Source organism: Cyprinus carpio, chromosome A19 (assembly GCF_018340385.1).
Source record: "Cyprinus carpio isolate SPL01 chromosome A19, ASM1834038v1, whole genome shotgun sequence".
NCBI lineage: Eukaryota > Metazoa > Chordata > Actinopteri > Cypriniformes > Cyprinidae > Cyprinus > Cyprinus carpio.
The window spans coordinates 20894802-20912311 of record NC_056590.1 but is presented as its reverse complement, the minus strand read 5'-3'; the positions used below and the strand labels follow the sequence as shown (position 1 = coordinate 20912311).

The 17510-nt window shown below is 35.7% G+C and overlaps 1 protein-coding gene across 1 annotated transcript in view; it reads right to left on the bottom strand.

Annotated features, from left to right (window-relative positions):
• Positions 1-5671: 5671 nt before the first annotated feature.
• Positions 5672-17510, bottom strand: part of LOC109111769 (cyclin-dependent kinase 6-like) — a 34279-nt gene continuing 22440 nt past the window's right edge. The window contains exons 5-8 of the mRNA XM_042776961.1: positions 12713-12822; positions 7972-8022; positions 7742-7877; positions 5672-7133 (exon numbers count right to left, since the gene is read on the bottom strand). Coding sequence (XP_042632895.1) covers positions 6984-7133; positions 7742-7877; positions 7972-8022; positions 12713-12822 — 447 coding nt within the window. The 3' untranslated portion in view covers positions 5672-6983. The remainder of the gene's footprint in view (positions 7134-7741; positions 7878-7971; positions 8023-12712; positions 12823-17510) is intronic.

Here is a 17510-nt window from a genome sequence, read left to right as displayed (position 1 = left end):
AGCATGCACGGCGTGCTCCACGTGGACACTAGGGGGCGCTTCCTCCTCTTATATGGGATTTAAAGCTCACAAGTGACAGTACAGACATTTGTAACGTTATAAATTTCTATTTCTATTGAATGGTGTTCTTTTGAACTTCATATTTGTCAAATAAACCTTAAAAAGAGTTTCAACAAAAATACTAAGAAGCACAAGGGTTGTCAACATTAATAATAATAATACATATTTACTGAGCAGCTAATCAGCATTTTAAAAATGATTTCTGAAAGATCGTGTGACACTGAAGACGGGAATAATGGCTGCTGAAAATTCAGCTTTGCCCCCATATAAATAAATTATTATTATTATATTTAATTAGAAGACAGTTATTTTAAATTGTAATACTATTTCACAATTTTACTGTATTTTTGGAGACTGTGCAGACCCGGAATAAGAACACACAGGGCCCTGGGACTGTAGCAAACCCAAGGGCCACCTTAATAGTTGAAGGCTGTTCAAAAAAAAAATCTGCTTTTGTGTGGCGTCATTTACGATTATTTAACTCAGGGATAGAAACGTCTGTCCTGGAGTGCCACTGTCCTGCAGAGTTCAGCTGCTGCCCATGTATCTGACAAACTGACACAAATGGGCATACTAGACCTGTATAAAGACATGAAAACTGAACTGTTAGTTAAAACACACCGAAACTTAGTTGAAACACATTGGAGAAAAAATGAACTGTTGTAAAAAAAAAAATGTAAAAAAAAAATTGAACACACAATGAACTTTTATTGAACTGAAAATCACTGATTTACCTTTAACTGTTATGCCTAATACTTAAGAGATTTACATAGTTGCGTAAAGCTACATAAAGAAATGCTTATAAGAAATAAACATGCTCAGAAGTCATCAGATATAATAACTGTCTCACTGTTATTCTTATTCAGGACTCAAAAGGCACCTGATGGCTGCTACACTGTTTCTTCAGCCTCTGGGCTCCCTATCATTTCACTGTATTTTAAAGCAAAATGTTGTTGTCTGGTCAAGGGGTACTTGGCTTGAAAAAAAAAAAAAATCACAAAAAGGGCTACTTAAACCAAAAAAGTTTGAGAACCACTGCTTTATGGGATTGAGATCCGGGGAGTTGCCTGGCCACGGATCCAAAATTTCAGTGTAATGATCTATGAGCCACTTCTTTAGCACTGTTGCTTTGTGACATGGTGCTCCATTGCGCTGGAAAATGCACGGATCATCACCAAATTGCTCATGGATCATTGCAAGAAGTCGCTCTTGCAGGACATTTTGATACCATTCTTTATTCATGACAGTATTTTGGGGCATAATTATGAGAGGGCCCACTACCTTGGTTGAAAAGCAACTCCACACATGGAAGGTCTCAGGATGCTTCACTGTTGGCACGTCACAGAACTCATGGTAGCGTTAACCTTTTCTTCACCAAACAGTTGATTTTCCAGAAGTCCCAAACAGTCTGAAGAGAGCTTCATCAGAGAAAATAACTTTGCACTAGTCTTCTGCTGTCCAATCCTTGTACTTCCTGCAGAATTTCAGTTTGTCCCTGATGTTTTTCTTGGAGAGAAGTGGCTTCTTTGCTTCCCTTCTTGACACCAGGCCGTTGTCTTGGCCTCACTGTGCATGCAGATGTTGTCTTGGCCTCACTGTGCGTGCAGATGCTCTCACACCAACCTGCTGCCTTTCCTGAGCAAGCTCTGCACTGCTGGAGACACGATTCCGTAGCTGACTCCTCAGGAGGAGAAGGTCCTGGAAAATTTAATATTTGTCATATGCAAATCATGTGTACGTTATTCTGCTATTACATCAAATTGATATTCGTACTGTAAATTAATTTATCAGAGACAGAATTCAACAAAAACACACACACACTGTTAGACTTTTATTTGTGCACGTAACTTGAGTGTGTGTTGAATGTGTGTTTTTCACAGGCTTTTGGCTGCTTTATTTTTAGTAACCACCAGATGGCGCTGTTTTCGACACTCTCAAAGCTTTGAATCTAAACAGAGAAGCCTAATCTTACCACAACCAATCTCAAAGTCCCATGTTGTATGTTCTTCCCATTGCTACAATGCTTACAATAATGACTTGATATTCACTTAGTAACTGATACTGACTTCGCAATTTTATCATCATTTAAGATTTACCATACTTATCCTTTAATAATGTCTGTAACTCAAGCTTTATTAAATTACCCCCTATTTTATTTAAAGTGAAATAATAAAACATGTATTCATATGTAGGAAGTTTGAAACGTAGGGAAGCATTTTGATCTCTTTCATCAAAGAAGTCAATGTTACAACCCAGTTTTACACACTGGAATATTTATTTTACAAAAATATGAGAACGTCAGGCAGATACAGATATAAAACAAATGCAAAAGCAGCTTTTTTCTCAATGGCAGCAAATTGGAATCTTTAGGTGGGCCAGTTTAATAAAACTCATACAGGAGCCAGAGCCTAAGATAAACATTAGCAGCAAAACCAGTCCAGAAAAAAACAAAGATACAAAATACTACCATATCTCATTCACCCTTTTTCAAAGAAAAAAACAAAAAAAACCTAATATGGTCCTATAAGGGCACAATGACCAACACTCTCATTTCAATTTGGTTCTTGCAAAAACATACACTTATTTGCACTTTACTGACAATAGTAGCTTAATGAAATGAATTTATCAACAAAGCATCTGCTTTAAATGCAAGAATGTGCTGTTTTAACAGAATAACATAGCTTAAAAGAGATTAATTTTAAACTGAATTTCAGTATTTCATCATAAAAGGAGATACATTCTACTTACTGTATGATTAACCATCATTACTGGACTAGTCATGACTAGATGAACCAGACTTAAAAAAAAAAAAAAAAAAAAAAACGGTAAGGTCAAATTCATGTGATCTACAGTACATCCACATGCTGTTTCATTACATCAAACAAACAACGAATAAAAATTATATGTATGCTAAAAGCAGAAGAATGCAAAATGATTTAGCAGTAGAATTACATACAGTTGAACAAGATTTAAAGCAATGATGGAAAAAAGTTAATTTTCCATGTACACATTTTTCCATCCCCACATCTCAAGACAAAGCTGAAAACATAAAATGCAACATAAAAATGTAAAATGTACACCACATAATTGTGTGCTTGCAAAAAACATCACTCTCCAGCCAATGTGTGAAAAAAGAAAACCCTGACCAACAATTCCCACTTCTAATCAATGTGCACTGTTAAAAGATGGCTAAAAGAATTACTTTTTTTTTTTTAAGAAATGAATACAGAAATCCATAAAAAAGAGCAACAAATTATAAGACATACATATTATGATTATAAAATAGAAATACATCATAAAACATCAGAAATCATTCCACTCAGTTTACATAATGTTTTAAAGAATAAGTAGAATGAACCATATACATTTGATGCAGTCTAAAGTGATATAACACTTGATTATCAATGAATAAAATATAATAATTAAGCTGCTTCTAAAAGATCAGAGTCGTATTATAATGGTAATAATTCATTTTCATTACACAGTGTCTGTGTAGCAGATAAACAAAATGAAAACATTGTGCACATTGATTAGAATATGTATTCATGGTGGATAATTTAGCATGTTACAATATTGTGATTTAATGGATAGAATTTTCCAGCTTTATGATTTTTAAATTCAAAGATTTCTCTGTCTGGAGTACATTATAAATTATTTAAGTCATAATGGGAAAACATAGCAAAAATTAAATCATGTAAAAATGGTAAATATAATACAAATGAAATGCAATAAAAAGGAACCAAAATAAAATAATAGAATATTTAAAAAGACACTTTTATTGTTACTGTTCTCTTGGGAAAAAATTTGCCTAATTGATTACAGTTTTTCAAGTCTGCAGTGACATGAGGTGTAGCACCATTAGTTCATCACTGTCCAATCACAAATTTGAGTAGTACATTGACAGAATGCCTTCTGAAGCATTACAGTCAACTAAAAAAAAAGATGTCAATAAATAAGCACAAAATGTAGAGAGCAAAACATGTACCAATGTCCAGCAACTTCAAGCAGTTTCAAAAGTAATTTGCTTAAAATTATATCCGATTACACAAATCAAAGAGATTTTAAAAATGACAAACTAAAGCAAATCATTTGAAACAACAAAAAGTTTAAAAAATACAAAACAGATTCACGAAAAAAAAAAAAAAATGTAGGGAAAAGCACGGAGATGGGCAAATATCAAAGGTGCTATTTTTTTTATCCAGCATGACATCATGCCAAAATTCTAATTCCATCACTAACAAGAATGGGTCGTACATTCAAAAGCCTAACATTTAATACATTTATAATGTTAAAACACTATGAATTACTAACCAAGCTCAAAAAACGGATTAGTTCTATACAAGACCCACAAACATAAAGGCATACAGTTACATTGGTTTGTATTGTTTGCTATCTAATGCCCTCTGAAATCACCAAATCTAATCACAGGAGGGTAAAGCCATCGTAACGTCAGTTCAGTGGAGATTTTAAAACTGGTGGCGTTACACACCAGTTATAAACTGAAATCATTTGATAGATTGATGCATTGAGACAACGAATAGCTGATCACAGAATATTTGTGAAATCAAAAATGTTAACAGTACAAAAGTTGCCGCACGACAAAATATAATATTAATATTATTAATAATAATAATATCATATAAATAAAAAAATTTTAAATGCTGTAATGACCAACTGTATGTTACATTATCTTTTCATAATCGATAAGGATTACTGTGAGATTAATGGTTAAGCTAAAACCTGAACCCTTGTTGAATCTAAAACTAGTCATAAATAGACCTGAGCATGGAATGTGACAGAATGAGTTTACTGATCCTGAGAGAATGAATCAAGCATCAGTTCTAAAAGGGATGGTTCACCCAAAAATAAACTTATCATTCTCTTATCATTTGCTCACCCTCATGTTCTTCCAAACCTGTATGTCTTTATTTCTTCCGTGGAACTCAAAGTTATATTTTGAGAAATGTCTCAGTGTTTGTTTTTGTCCATACAATGCAAGTCAGTGGTAACCAAAACTGGTTGGCTGCCAACATTCTTCATAATATCTTTTTTTATGTTCCACAGGGTTTGGAGCAACATAAGGATAAGTAAACGATGACAGAATCTTCATTTTTAGGTGAATTATCCCTTTAAAGGGATACTCCACCCCAAAATGAAAATTTTGTCATTAATCACTTACCCTCATGTCGTTCCAAACCCGTAAAAGCTCTGTTCATCTTGGGAACACAATTTAAGATATTTTGGATGAAAACCTGGAGGATTGAGACTGTCCCATAGACTGCCAAGTAAATAACAGTGTCAAGGTCCAAGAAAAAGGTGTGAAAGTCTTCGTCAGAACGGGAACACTTTTTGTAAGCGAAGAAAACAAAAATAACGAATAAGGAATTATTGAATAAAGTTGTTATTTTTGTTTTCTTCACTTACAAAAAGTGTTCCCATCTCTTCATATAACCCAGATTGCACGTCTGATGGCAGATGGAGTATTCTGACGACAACTTTCATACCTTTTATGGACCTTGATGCTGTTATTTACTTGTCAGTCTATGGGACAGTCACAGGCCTCCCAGTTTTCATCCAAAATATCTTAAATTGTGTTCCGAAGACAAACAGAGCTTTTACGGGTTTGGAACGACATGGGGGTAAGTGATTAATGACAAAATTTACATTTTGGGGTGGAGTACCCCTTTAACTGTGTGGATGTTTTGTAGTACTACAGTGCTTGTCTATAGCTCCTCATCCCTCATCAAACAGCTTCACCTGGATTCAGCAGGCTAAATGCTAAATTCTGAAGCAGCGTCCTTCCTTCCCTCCACTTGTTCATCACACGCTAAACATGAAGGCATTGAAAGCAAACCATCTAGTGGATATTACGACTTGGTACCCATTTGTGATGATCTATCCAGATAATGAAGTGAAATTAGAAATGAGAAAGGACCTGGACTTAATCACTGAATTATGGGATAATACATTACTCTCCGAGCCTCGAACGAATCTCGCAACCTGACCTTGAACTTTACGCTCGCCAACTCTATAGCTACTTTTACTAGACTTTCAACACTATGCGCTAACACTTTCATACATGTATTTCTGTTATCCATCTTGGTGTGTTTCTGCTCTAAACCAACCCTAAAGTCAACATGCAACCCTGCGAGGGTCATCCTTCGACTACGTCTCGACACTAAATCCCTGACAACAGGGTGCAGACTGTTTGGTATACATATCAACGGGTTTTCTACAACAACCTACACCTTCAAGTTCACTAAAATTAAGACATAACAGGCCAAAAAAATAAAAAATTAAAATGTCAACATTTAACACCGACGTAAAATAAGTGAACAGGATGTGGAACTTGTATTGAAGATAAAAACAAAGTAGAATTACATTATAATCAAGAAAATATGATGTTAAATAGCACTTCAAAGCATTTGGACGATTCAAAAGATACCAGGATGCTTGTGATGAAATGCCATATTAAATAGAGCACAGTAGTTGTAGTTCGACATTTGCTTAATCCAAGTGAGACGGACACGGTCCCATGTAGGACCTTGCTGTTTCATGGCAGTGATGTGCAGCTAAGACTCAGTTTAGACCTGTACATTGCATTTATGCAAACAAACGGACAATCCCTGGCAGTGTCATGATACGGCTTCAGATTCGAGAAACACATTTTCCTCTGAGCAGACAAACTTCCTTTCAGGAAGGTGGGTGGGAGACGAGAGCAGCTTCTGATATCGTCAAACATGTTATTCCAGGCAGCATGTTGTTGATCTGTATTAGCTGGCAGTAGTGAGGGCAAAGACAAAACACGATTGACCAATAGTTGTGATGATACTTTTAAAAGCAGCATGTGACGTTATGCTCTGGAAGACTAGGTCATGGGGGACTGGATGGGGGTCTTTGTCTCCAGTGGGAAACCATGTCTTTTAAGCAGCTCTCTCCTCCAGGGAGGGCTTTTTGCTGGGAAAGGATTGGGCGTACAGACTCTTGCTGGTGCTGTCGAGACTCTGGAAGTATGGGTGAGACAGTGCATCATAAGCTGATATCCTTCTGGAGGGGTTAAATGACAGAAAACGCTGTGTAGGGAGAAAATGAGAAGAAGAGAAACAATAAGTAAACACAGTCTATGGTACTTTTATACGCATGTAAAAAAAGTCATTCTACAAACAGGTGCTATTTGTGTCCCTCATATGCATTCTAAAATAACTGAGCTATAGAGGTTACACATCACCCTTTTGAAGAAAAAAAAAGGTTGTGATAATGACATCATCCTTTAATGAAATTAAAGTCTGCTTACTTTTTTTTTTAATTTTGTTATGACTGTAAGTACAAGCAAGTGATTGGTGATTAAAAAAAGGATAAAAGCATGAAATTCTCAAAGAAGCTATACCTTGTGATTTCACAAAACATACCAAAAGATTTTAATGTATAATATGATATAATATAAATATTTACACTGCATAAGTCAATACTGTTAACATTTTAAGGCATAATTGCATCCAAGAAAATGATATAAATTTACTGAAATGTATTCAAATGTAAGCTTAATGTAATACAATATACTCTATTAACTAAAACATTATTTGCGTGATAAAATGAAAAAGGTTTTGGTTTCATAGAATGGCATTCTATAATTAGTGTCAAGACATTTAAAATATCCTCAGTGTTGATATCTGCTACTTACAAGTAAAAGTGATTTAGCCAGCTCATCCATGTCAGGCACCAGGTCCTCTAGGGGCTGGGGAGGGCGAGGGGAAAAGGCACTCTGTGGCAAGCCCACCTCCTGTGGCCAGTCCTCTGGAGAAGGGACCCCCACCACACTGGAATATTACAATCAAAACATCTCAATACAGTCTAATTAAACACAATTCTAACAAGTTATTGTTGGAGTTACTAGACCATTATAGTACTTACTCAAAAATCTTGCCTAACTGGTCAACATCAGAGTTCCCACGGAAAAGAGGGCTGAAGATAGAGAATGGTGAAAGATTGCAGTTAATTGCATGATTCATTTTACAGCAATAACTAGACCTAAAAGGACCTTTTTGTATTCATAATAAACTTAAACTAATATAGTTAGTTAATAAATAAACTACAATAAATTATTTAAACTAAATAAATAAAACTAAATTAATCCTAAATAATACGGAAATTAATAAATTAAAACTAAAATAATCTTGAATAAGTAAAAAAAAAAAATATATCAATAAACAAAAATAAAATAACTAAAAGCTAAAATAATCTTGAGTAAATAAAACTGAAATGAATAAATAAAACAGAACTAAAAAAATCTTGAATAAATAAAACTGAAATGAATTAATAAACTAAATAAAATAAATAAAACTAAAATTAATAACCCTTAATACATAAGTGAAATAAATAAATGAATAAATAAAAAATAAAAAATCGTAAAACTCAAATAATAAATACAATAGCTTAAAACGCCATGTGGAAGACTGCAGGGACAGTCATAAAACACAGGTTATGTTTAGATGTACGCTCTGCAATAATTATAAACATTCTCCTGCCTGTCTTCTAGAAGTGAAGCTATCCTTATAGGTTTCACTGTACAAATAAGGCCCTAAAGCCACATAACAGACATTGGTCTACTGTATGTGTTGTTTCCTGGCCAGCCTGAGGCTGAGAAGATCTGAGGGCTTTTTCAGCACATGCTGGAGTCCACCCGCCTGGACCGCTGCTGGTGCCTGTGGCTTCAGGCCAGTCAGGACACCCGTGGGCGGGCATGCTTCCCTTGGCATGCTCACAAGTTCCAGGAGCCACAAGCACAGGGCTCAGTCTCCAAAACACACCACACGGATTAAAAGAGAGCGAAAAAATCTATTCATCCCTGCCGTCTGCTTTCCCTCTCCACATACCCCTATATGAGAGAGCAAAAATGAACCGTGTGAAAGAACAGAACAGAAGCACGGAAATAAAGATATATGATTTATGAGCTAAAATAAGCTCACTATCAAAGCGTTAGGTCTTGACTAAGCGGCAAAAAGTGCACTTGTAATCCCCCCCGCCACCACCAGATGTCGCCCAACAGCAAGACAACCAGCAACCGCTCTTTCTTGACTACCACACGGAGCGTCAACTTGATCTCAACTGCAATCAGACAAAGGGCCAGAAGTGAGCACGTGCACGTTTCCCTACGCCTCCGTGATGTTCAAACACCCTCAATACTAATTAAAAGATGAGTGAGAAACAAGGCAGACAAAAGTATGCATATTTTTCAGAAAGATTGTGACTTAGAGCTACTATACAAAGGTGTCTTTGTGTAAGATGCTGAACATTCTTTGCAGGTGAGACGGATGTCTCAGATGCTCCCGATCCCTTTCACTTTGAACCCGCTTGTTAAAAAGAAAATTGCCATTATCCTGCCTTTCACACACAACTGCTGAAGCCCTCAAAGGCAAAGTCAGTCCCAAGCAGTTAAATCAGACAAGCCGTTCTATTTTCTAACAGCGAGCGGGGGGAAAGATCTCCCCTAAAGCAGTGTCATGCCAAAACAAGTAACGTTATGGCTGAAAATCTCTAAAGCACATTCTGCTTTCCCTTGGGCTACTTGCTAGTCTGAATGAATTAGTGGCTTTTTGCACAAGGAAGACATTATACCGGGGCAGAGGCTTCCTGAGTGAGTGGGCACAGGCAGGCACACACCAGCCCAGTACACGCAGTTGAGTCACGCTCCAAGTGCCAGTGTCTCTGTCCACATTCCACCCGCGCCACCTCTGGAATGCATCGGTGTATCTGAATCAGTGAACACTGGCTCGCCGGAAAAGGTGTTAGTCATGACGAATAATATTGTTCAGGATACATTAAAGGAAAATTTTAGTTTAACACATGTGCAATTATCTTGGAAAAGCGTTTTTTTGTTTTCATGCTGGCTTCATGTGGTTCAGAAAAAAACTTTCCATTTTTAAGAGAAATATCAATTAAATATAACCACCAAATCATAATTAAGTTTTAATAAGATATGGCAACACCATATTTAGCAACCTGAACTAAGAGACTTAATGGACTTATTATTATTAATAAAAATAATAGAGGATTATGCCAAACTACTTAACACAAAATAAGACTTAAGAATAAGAGGACTTAATACTAAATAAGAATTTAAGGTTTGACTTTATGGCCCATAAATACATCATAAAAATATACACATGTGAGGTATTTGATTATGTAAAAAAAAAAAAAAATTATTCACAGTTATTTTGGTCAATATTGAGATTATCTACCACAATTACTCACTGACATTGTAAACATTATGGATTCATAAAAAAAATAAAATAAATAAGATAAGTAAAATGAATGATAATGTAAAGGTGAATATGTTTAAATAAATATCATAAAATAATAAATAAAAATAAAATAGATCAACTGTTGCGCACTTCTGCAACCTACTGAAAACAGTCAAACATTTACGGAGGGCAAATGCTCACTGAAAAGGAAATGGTTGCGCTGAATTTATAAAAAAAAAGACGAAACGTGAACACGGTTGAAAAAAATCAAATGAAGCACAATAACCATTTCATTATTGCTATTTACATTTTATACGCGGTATCTCTTTTTCTTGTGAGAGCAGCTTTAGGTTGTGAAAACAAGGACCTGAAAGCCATTGCACATTAACTCTTCACGTGATATGCTCAACCCTTGTTAAAGCAGAATGCCATTGAGAAACACACTGACTGATCACTACATCCTCCATGAGATACAGATACAGACTTGCATGAAGTATGTCTAAACTTTGTTCATTGTGAGCATCTGACAAGTAAACATCTTTTATAAAACCCTCGGCAAAACTTGTCAAAGGCCCACATTACACAATCCTCTCCAGGAAAACGCTGTCCCTTTAACAGTTAAACTTCCATCTTAAACAAAGCCATACAATATGTTGCTGGCTGAGAGGCTCTACATCTTTATAACTCTCAGGTGAATCGAATACCTCCATTACTGGAGTTGGCACGTACAGAGCGGTGCACTTCTCAGACATCAGAGGAGAAACCTAATCCCAGGTGCCCTTTAATCTGCAACAGGTGGCCTTTTAAAAAGCATTCTTAATCACCTGCAGGAGGAGAAAAGGTGTGCTGGTAGCAGCAATGAAAGCCCCCCTTACTGTTCCACCCTCAGGCACTCATGGAGCCTTGCCAGAAGCCCAGCACAGTAACGTTTTTATGGCACATTGCTTCAGAGAGTAGAAACCAAACACTTGAATGGATATAACTGCTGTTTTATGGTTTCTATAGTAATTAACAAACACAAAGCCATTATTTAAACACGTAGTTAAGTGTACAAAACTAATCATAACTTTCCAATCTGAAAGTTTCCTATAAGATTATTGTATTAAGCACTGAGTCAGCTAATGTTTATCTACCAATCCTGTAAAGCAAACACCATCAATGGATGGCGGAAGGGACGGACAGGTGGACCCGTTAGAATGTGAAACACAGGATGTGTTTTAATGTGTGTCCTTGCTCGTGTGTCTGTGCTTTCCATTACAAATCTCCCTCTTTTCATCCGATTATGCACTTGTTATGGCGCGTCAGGAGAGAAAAACATCTGCCCACACAATCCCCCCCAGCAACACGAGGAGGGGCCGTTAATTCAACATCATCGACAGGTAGGAATGGAATGTGGCAACAATGAATATACACACATTAACTTTTTTCACGCACCACTTCACATACCCCATCTAGATATTATGATCATCTATCAGTATTCGATCGATCAGTATTCTCTCTGAAAATAGAAATGATGACAAAAAATTCTTGTTCCAATATTTTGTGGAGCAAATGTGATGCATCTTAAGTTTTCTCTTTATAGAGTTTTAAAGAAATAAAATAATTTTAATGCGCTACAATCTGGTGAAGTAGAAGCCACGAAGAAAGAACCGTTGAACTGTTAAATCCTGCTGTCACTGGATTGAGCAGCTTTAATAAATGTGTCAGTGTTGAGTTAAGCAGTTGGAAAGATTCGTTAAACCACACACAGATGAACGGATCAGGTCTGTAGTGCCTGTAACAACTACAGTGAGTGACACTGTGGGGTTTTTTTTTTTCAATAACCTCAGGATCCTGTAAAAATGTGGTCAGATGTAGTATGGTTCTACATAGTAAATTTTTTTAGATTCTCTTTGAGCATTTTTGGCTTTTTGTGTGTGTGTGTGTGTGTGTGTGTGTGTGTTATACCATACACATTAAAATATAGTTTCATAAAATTACATATAATTTTTTTTAATTATTTTACTCATTTGTAATTATATAATTAAAAAAATATACATTCTGAAGTCTTTAAATTAACTAATGTAACTACATCATAATGTCCAGGTTACTGTTACTGTCAGATCAGTGGTTTTCAATTGTATTATTTTAAGTCAGATTTAGTCATTAATGCCAGATCAGTAATAAAAAAAATTATAGTTTGAAATTTATTTCAAATAGTAAAATATTTTGACGTTAAGATTATTATTATTTAATACACCCTGTGCAATAATTATGTATAGACTCATCTTTATAGAAATCATAACTCTCATTGCTCTCAACACATTCAAGCAATCAGGTCATCCATGCTTGACTCGTTTAACTGAGCATTAGCCTTTTGAATCCTCCATTTTACTGTAAATGAGTTAAACAGTGATGCTGTGCAAACTTACCGCCGTCTGAACATCTCAGCAAAGATGCAGCCGACACTCCACAGATCCACAGGAGTAGCATAGCTGGACTGAAGCAGCACCTCAGGAGCACGATACCATAATGTCACCACCTGCACACACACAAAAATAATTATTAGAAAAATTTTACTTGGCTACACGTCACTTTTTATATTTTCAAATTAAAAATCCAATATTTTTAATTCTGTATTTTATATTTATAATTTTCTAATTCTTCAAGTTGTTTTAACTGTAACTGTTTTAACTGCTAGCAATACATAATGTCCATACATGAGTGCTTGTTCACTCTATATTGAAACTCTGCCTCTAAACTAACCTCAGTGACCAATCAAACACCTTATACAGGCTGCAGGAGCCCAGGAAGACTCAGTATGCAGGACACTGCTGTTAACAGCTACAGTAGGGAGAGCCTCCAGACAAAACTCAGTGACCCTGCTCTAGGGTGGACGGCTTCCAGGTGCTTTCCCTCCTCAGCGCTCTCTCTCGCTCTCCTCCCAGTAGGCTCTGGGCCCAGAAACCCCCAGACTTATCAGCCAAATCAGTCAGGCCGGTGTTTGTAAGCAAAGCCTGGAGCGTATATCAGTGACTCGTATTCTAAAACGTGCAGTGCTCAAGGGTACGCCAGGAACTGAAGAAAAGAGTAAATCCTTACAGTGAAACACAATGAAACTGACATGAACTCTGTTTAATTCTTGGGTTATAAATATAAGATGCATCAAGAACTGGCTCAGTCTACATTTACTATATACAGTAAAAACAAATTTTACAATTTTACTGTAAAATACTGTCAAATGTCTGGGTTTTTCAAGTAAAAACTGTGAATGACTATAATTTATAGTGGGAAAAAAAAAAACCTTGCATATTTATATTACAAATGGCTGCACGTTACATTAAAATGATGGTCAATTTTACAGCCTGCATTATCATGGTGGTTGTCAGTACATTTTAAGGTAAAAAGCAGGTTTGGTAGTTCAAGTAGATTGGTATATTAAGATTTGATCACTTAAAATATACACGGTATAATCTACAGGCACCAATATGCCATCCCATAATAACTGAAACACTGTCACCAGTGAACTGAACCACAGCATCACTTTTTACTGTAAATTTAACATGATTTTTTTATTGTCCAAAATAACCTTATGAAACCTAATCTTGAACTTAAATCTTCTTTCAATATAACAAGTTACGTTGAAAGAGTTTGTGGTAAAAATGCCCAACAACTGACACTACAGTGAATGAATTCTAGACGACATTGACAGCTTGAATTGAATGCAAATCATTCAGATTCAGTATGTAAATCATTCTAATTGTAAAAGCCAATGACTCATTCATGTTATAATGGTCGCGGTGAGAAATAAGTTGACATTTTTCATATGTATAACAGACTATTTTTAGTGATGGGACCGCAAGTGCTGTGTTGACTCTTTTTCATTTAAGTCTTCCTGGTTTAGTGGAAATGGAGAGGAAGTTGAAGGTGAAATAAAAAGGATGAAACATTTTGGCCTCTTTGTTACCATGTGACCACAGCAAAAGCACATTACATATTCTAAAATAGATTCCTCTGGTGAACATCACTTCATTAGGAAAGTGTTTTTTTATTTATAAAAATTTTAGAAGTTAAAGATCAGACACATGGTGACTCAAACCAGTTAACTCTTACTCAAATGTGTTTACTAATAAAACAAATACTATGATAAGGACAGTATAAAGTTTATATTGGCTCATCTAAATGCCTTCTTCAATATTAAACTCTAAAGACTTCTAAAAGCTCATTCTGATTGAGTCAAACAAGATCAAACATTTCAGAAGACAAGTCTGAAAGCCCGACCTGACTCTATCATCTTCAATCCAAACATTCTGGCCCAGCTGAGCTTGTCAACTGCAACGACACAAGCCCTAAGCTGTTGTCTTATCTAAACGTACAAAAAAAAAAAAGAGAGTATGCTGCTTGACTTCTAGGAAGAACCACATATCGCTGCTGATGTTCAAGCTGAAGTATATCCGCTTGTATGACAGTGTTAATAAAAGGCCACACCGCAAGCATATACACGCAATAGCTGGCTCACACAGCATCACGCTAACAAGCTGCAGCTTAGCAAAGGTTAAGATACATTGCAGTGATTAAACACTGTAAACCATCAAAAGTACAAGACAAACTGACTGATAGCACTTCAGAATTATCGTACCAAGGCACATGATAAAACAAAATATATCAGAATGCATGCAAGAGTTGTGGTTTTCTTCGATGTTTCTCTCATGGGCAACACTCGAAGATGGCAACAGCCTGTGACATTTACCCACAGAGTTCCTCTCTCAAATGGCACATGCCGCAATTTGCTTCATGACACCAATAGCAGCGCAGACGGAATTTACTCACATCACCCAAGCTCACGTCAAACACAGAATATATGTCAGAGTGGCTGTATCCCATGACTTCAAAGGATATGCATGTAGCTTCTGACGTAAATTGACAAAGATCTGCAGAAAAAGAACTGTTTCATCATCATTTTAATATTATCATTATTAAACCAAAAGGACAGAGAGACTACTGTACACGTAAAATGTAGAAAATTGAAAGCAAAGCATGTTATGCAAGTCATGGTATTTTAAAGCTGAGATTAACCTGTTTAAACCTGCGGGCCACTACAAAGTTCTACCACTCTATTATCAGTCATTTTAGGTGCCTACAGATGTTGCATACAATAGACAACTTTTGGAAGAGCTTTTGTACAGGTTGCTCAGTGTGGTACTTTTAAATTTATGATGCTATTTTCTATTTATTGACCACTGAGCAAAATGCCTTATCTCAACTGGTCACTATGTTGCCAACTTGTCTTACAACTTGTCTGACAATTGTACAGTATGTTAATATGAAAGATTGTGCAAATAATTCTAATAGACATGACACGTTCAAAAACAGCTAGCAGAATGTTCAAATAAATGCCACTCTTTTTTTTATATCAAAAAACAAAAAAAAATTCACAAAAAGAATGTATCATGGTTTCAACAAAAATATTAAGCACAACTGTTTTCAACATTGATAATGACAAAAAAATAAAAATAATAATAATCTTGAGCACCAAATCTGAAGGATTTCTGAAGGATCATGTAACATTGAAGACTGGACTAATGGATGCTGAAAATTCCATTTTGCCATCACAGGGATGAATTGCATTTCAAAATATATTCAAATAGAAAACAGTTGTTTTAAATAGTATTTTACAATATTACTATTTTACGATGTTCTTTTTTTATTTTTTATAAATGCATTGAGCATAAGAGACCTATCGACTATTAATTAGTTGTTGTGCAACTAGTTGAATTGTTGACATCATGACTCGCTCCTCTGCACTTTAAATATGCATTGGCCTTGTCCGTGAATTCTTGGAAAAATCTGGGCATTAATGGGTTAACATTTCATCTTTGGATATGGTTTGCTTTTTATTTGATTGCATATTATAGTTGCTTTGAAAAGAATGTCCTTTCAACATAAAAATTCCAGTCTGTATACTATGAACTGAGCATGAATACATGCTTGCATTTAAAGTTTCTCTTTCTCCTCCTTTCTAGGTTTCTAACCATGCTAGTGGTTGTGCGACAGGGTAGCCTACAGAGGTTTTTCTGAAACTGGCCGCTAATAAAAGGGTCAGATAAAGCAGCTCTGGCTGACTCCAGATTAAAAGAGAGCATTCTGTGCATTCCTATCTGGTGAGACAGTGTGGGCCCTCAGCCTGAAGGAAACCAAGAAACTCTTCTCAGCGCCACTGACCAAGCATATCCAAAACGACCCAGCGGCTCAGCTCTTGCACTGGGCCACCCTGCACCTCTCTCTACCCCACTCCAGCTAATGCACTCTAGCTCCCATTACCCAAACCCCTCCTTTTGATTTACCTCAATAGGTTTAAAACAATAGAGACACAATGTAATTCAGAATGAGCCTGGCTGATTGAGTTGGCTAGGAGCCTCTGTTTACATTGTCTCTCAAAGGAAGCGAAGGATGAAAGGCCCCTTCAACACAAGACGTTCATCCGCATTCTTTCAGGCCGCCCACGGACACTTTTAAAGGGGCAAGTCCGCTAACTTGGCACAGCACAATGCCGTTTGCTAAAAATGAGCGTCCATGATGACCCATTATTCATCTGGTAATAGATCAGTGAGTGATATCATTAGCTAGCTCCTGAAAGCCCTCTGCACACTAACGAAGTGTAAAACGACATTTTCAAAACCGATTAGTTGGTCGATTGCATGAGTGACTAGTCAACTAATTCCACCTACATGTATAATTATGCTTAACTTAGAGGTAAATTTACATAAGATGATCTTATGTTTAAAAAAAGCTAGGCAGAGCGCAATGGAATGGAACAGAAGGCAGGAGTTATTTAAAAGTTATTTATAGAAACTATTTAACTATATAAAGTTTAAAATGATTTAAGTAAAAGTTAAAATAAGATAAAAATAAAATAAAAAAAAAAAAGTAACTAAAACTGCCATCTTAATTTTTTGTTATTTTAAAAAATAGGTAAAACTGTTATTATATATATATATATATATATATATATATATATATTATATATATATATATACATATACATACATACTATATATATATATACATATTATATATATATATATATATATATATATATATATCTATATATATATATATATATATATATACATACATACATACATACATACATACATACATACATACATATACATACATACATACATACATACACACACACACACACACACACACACATACATATATACT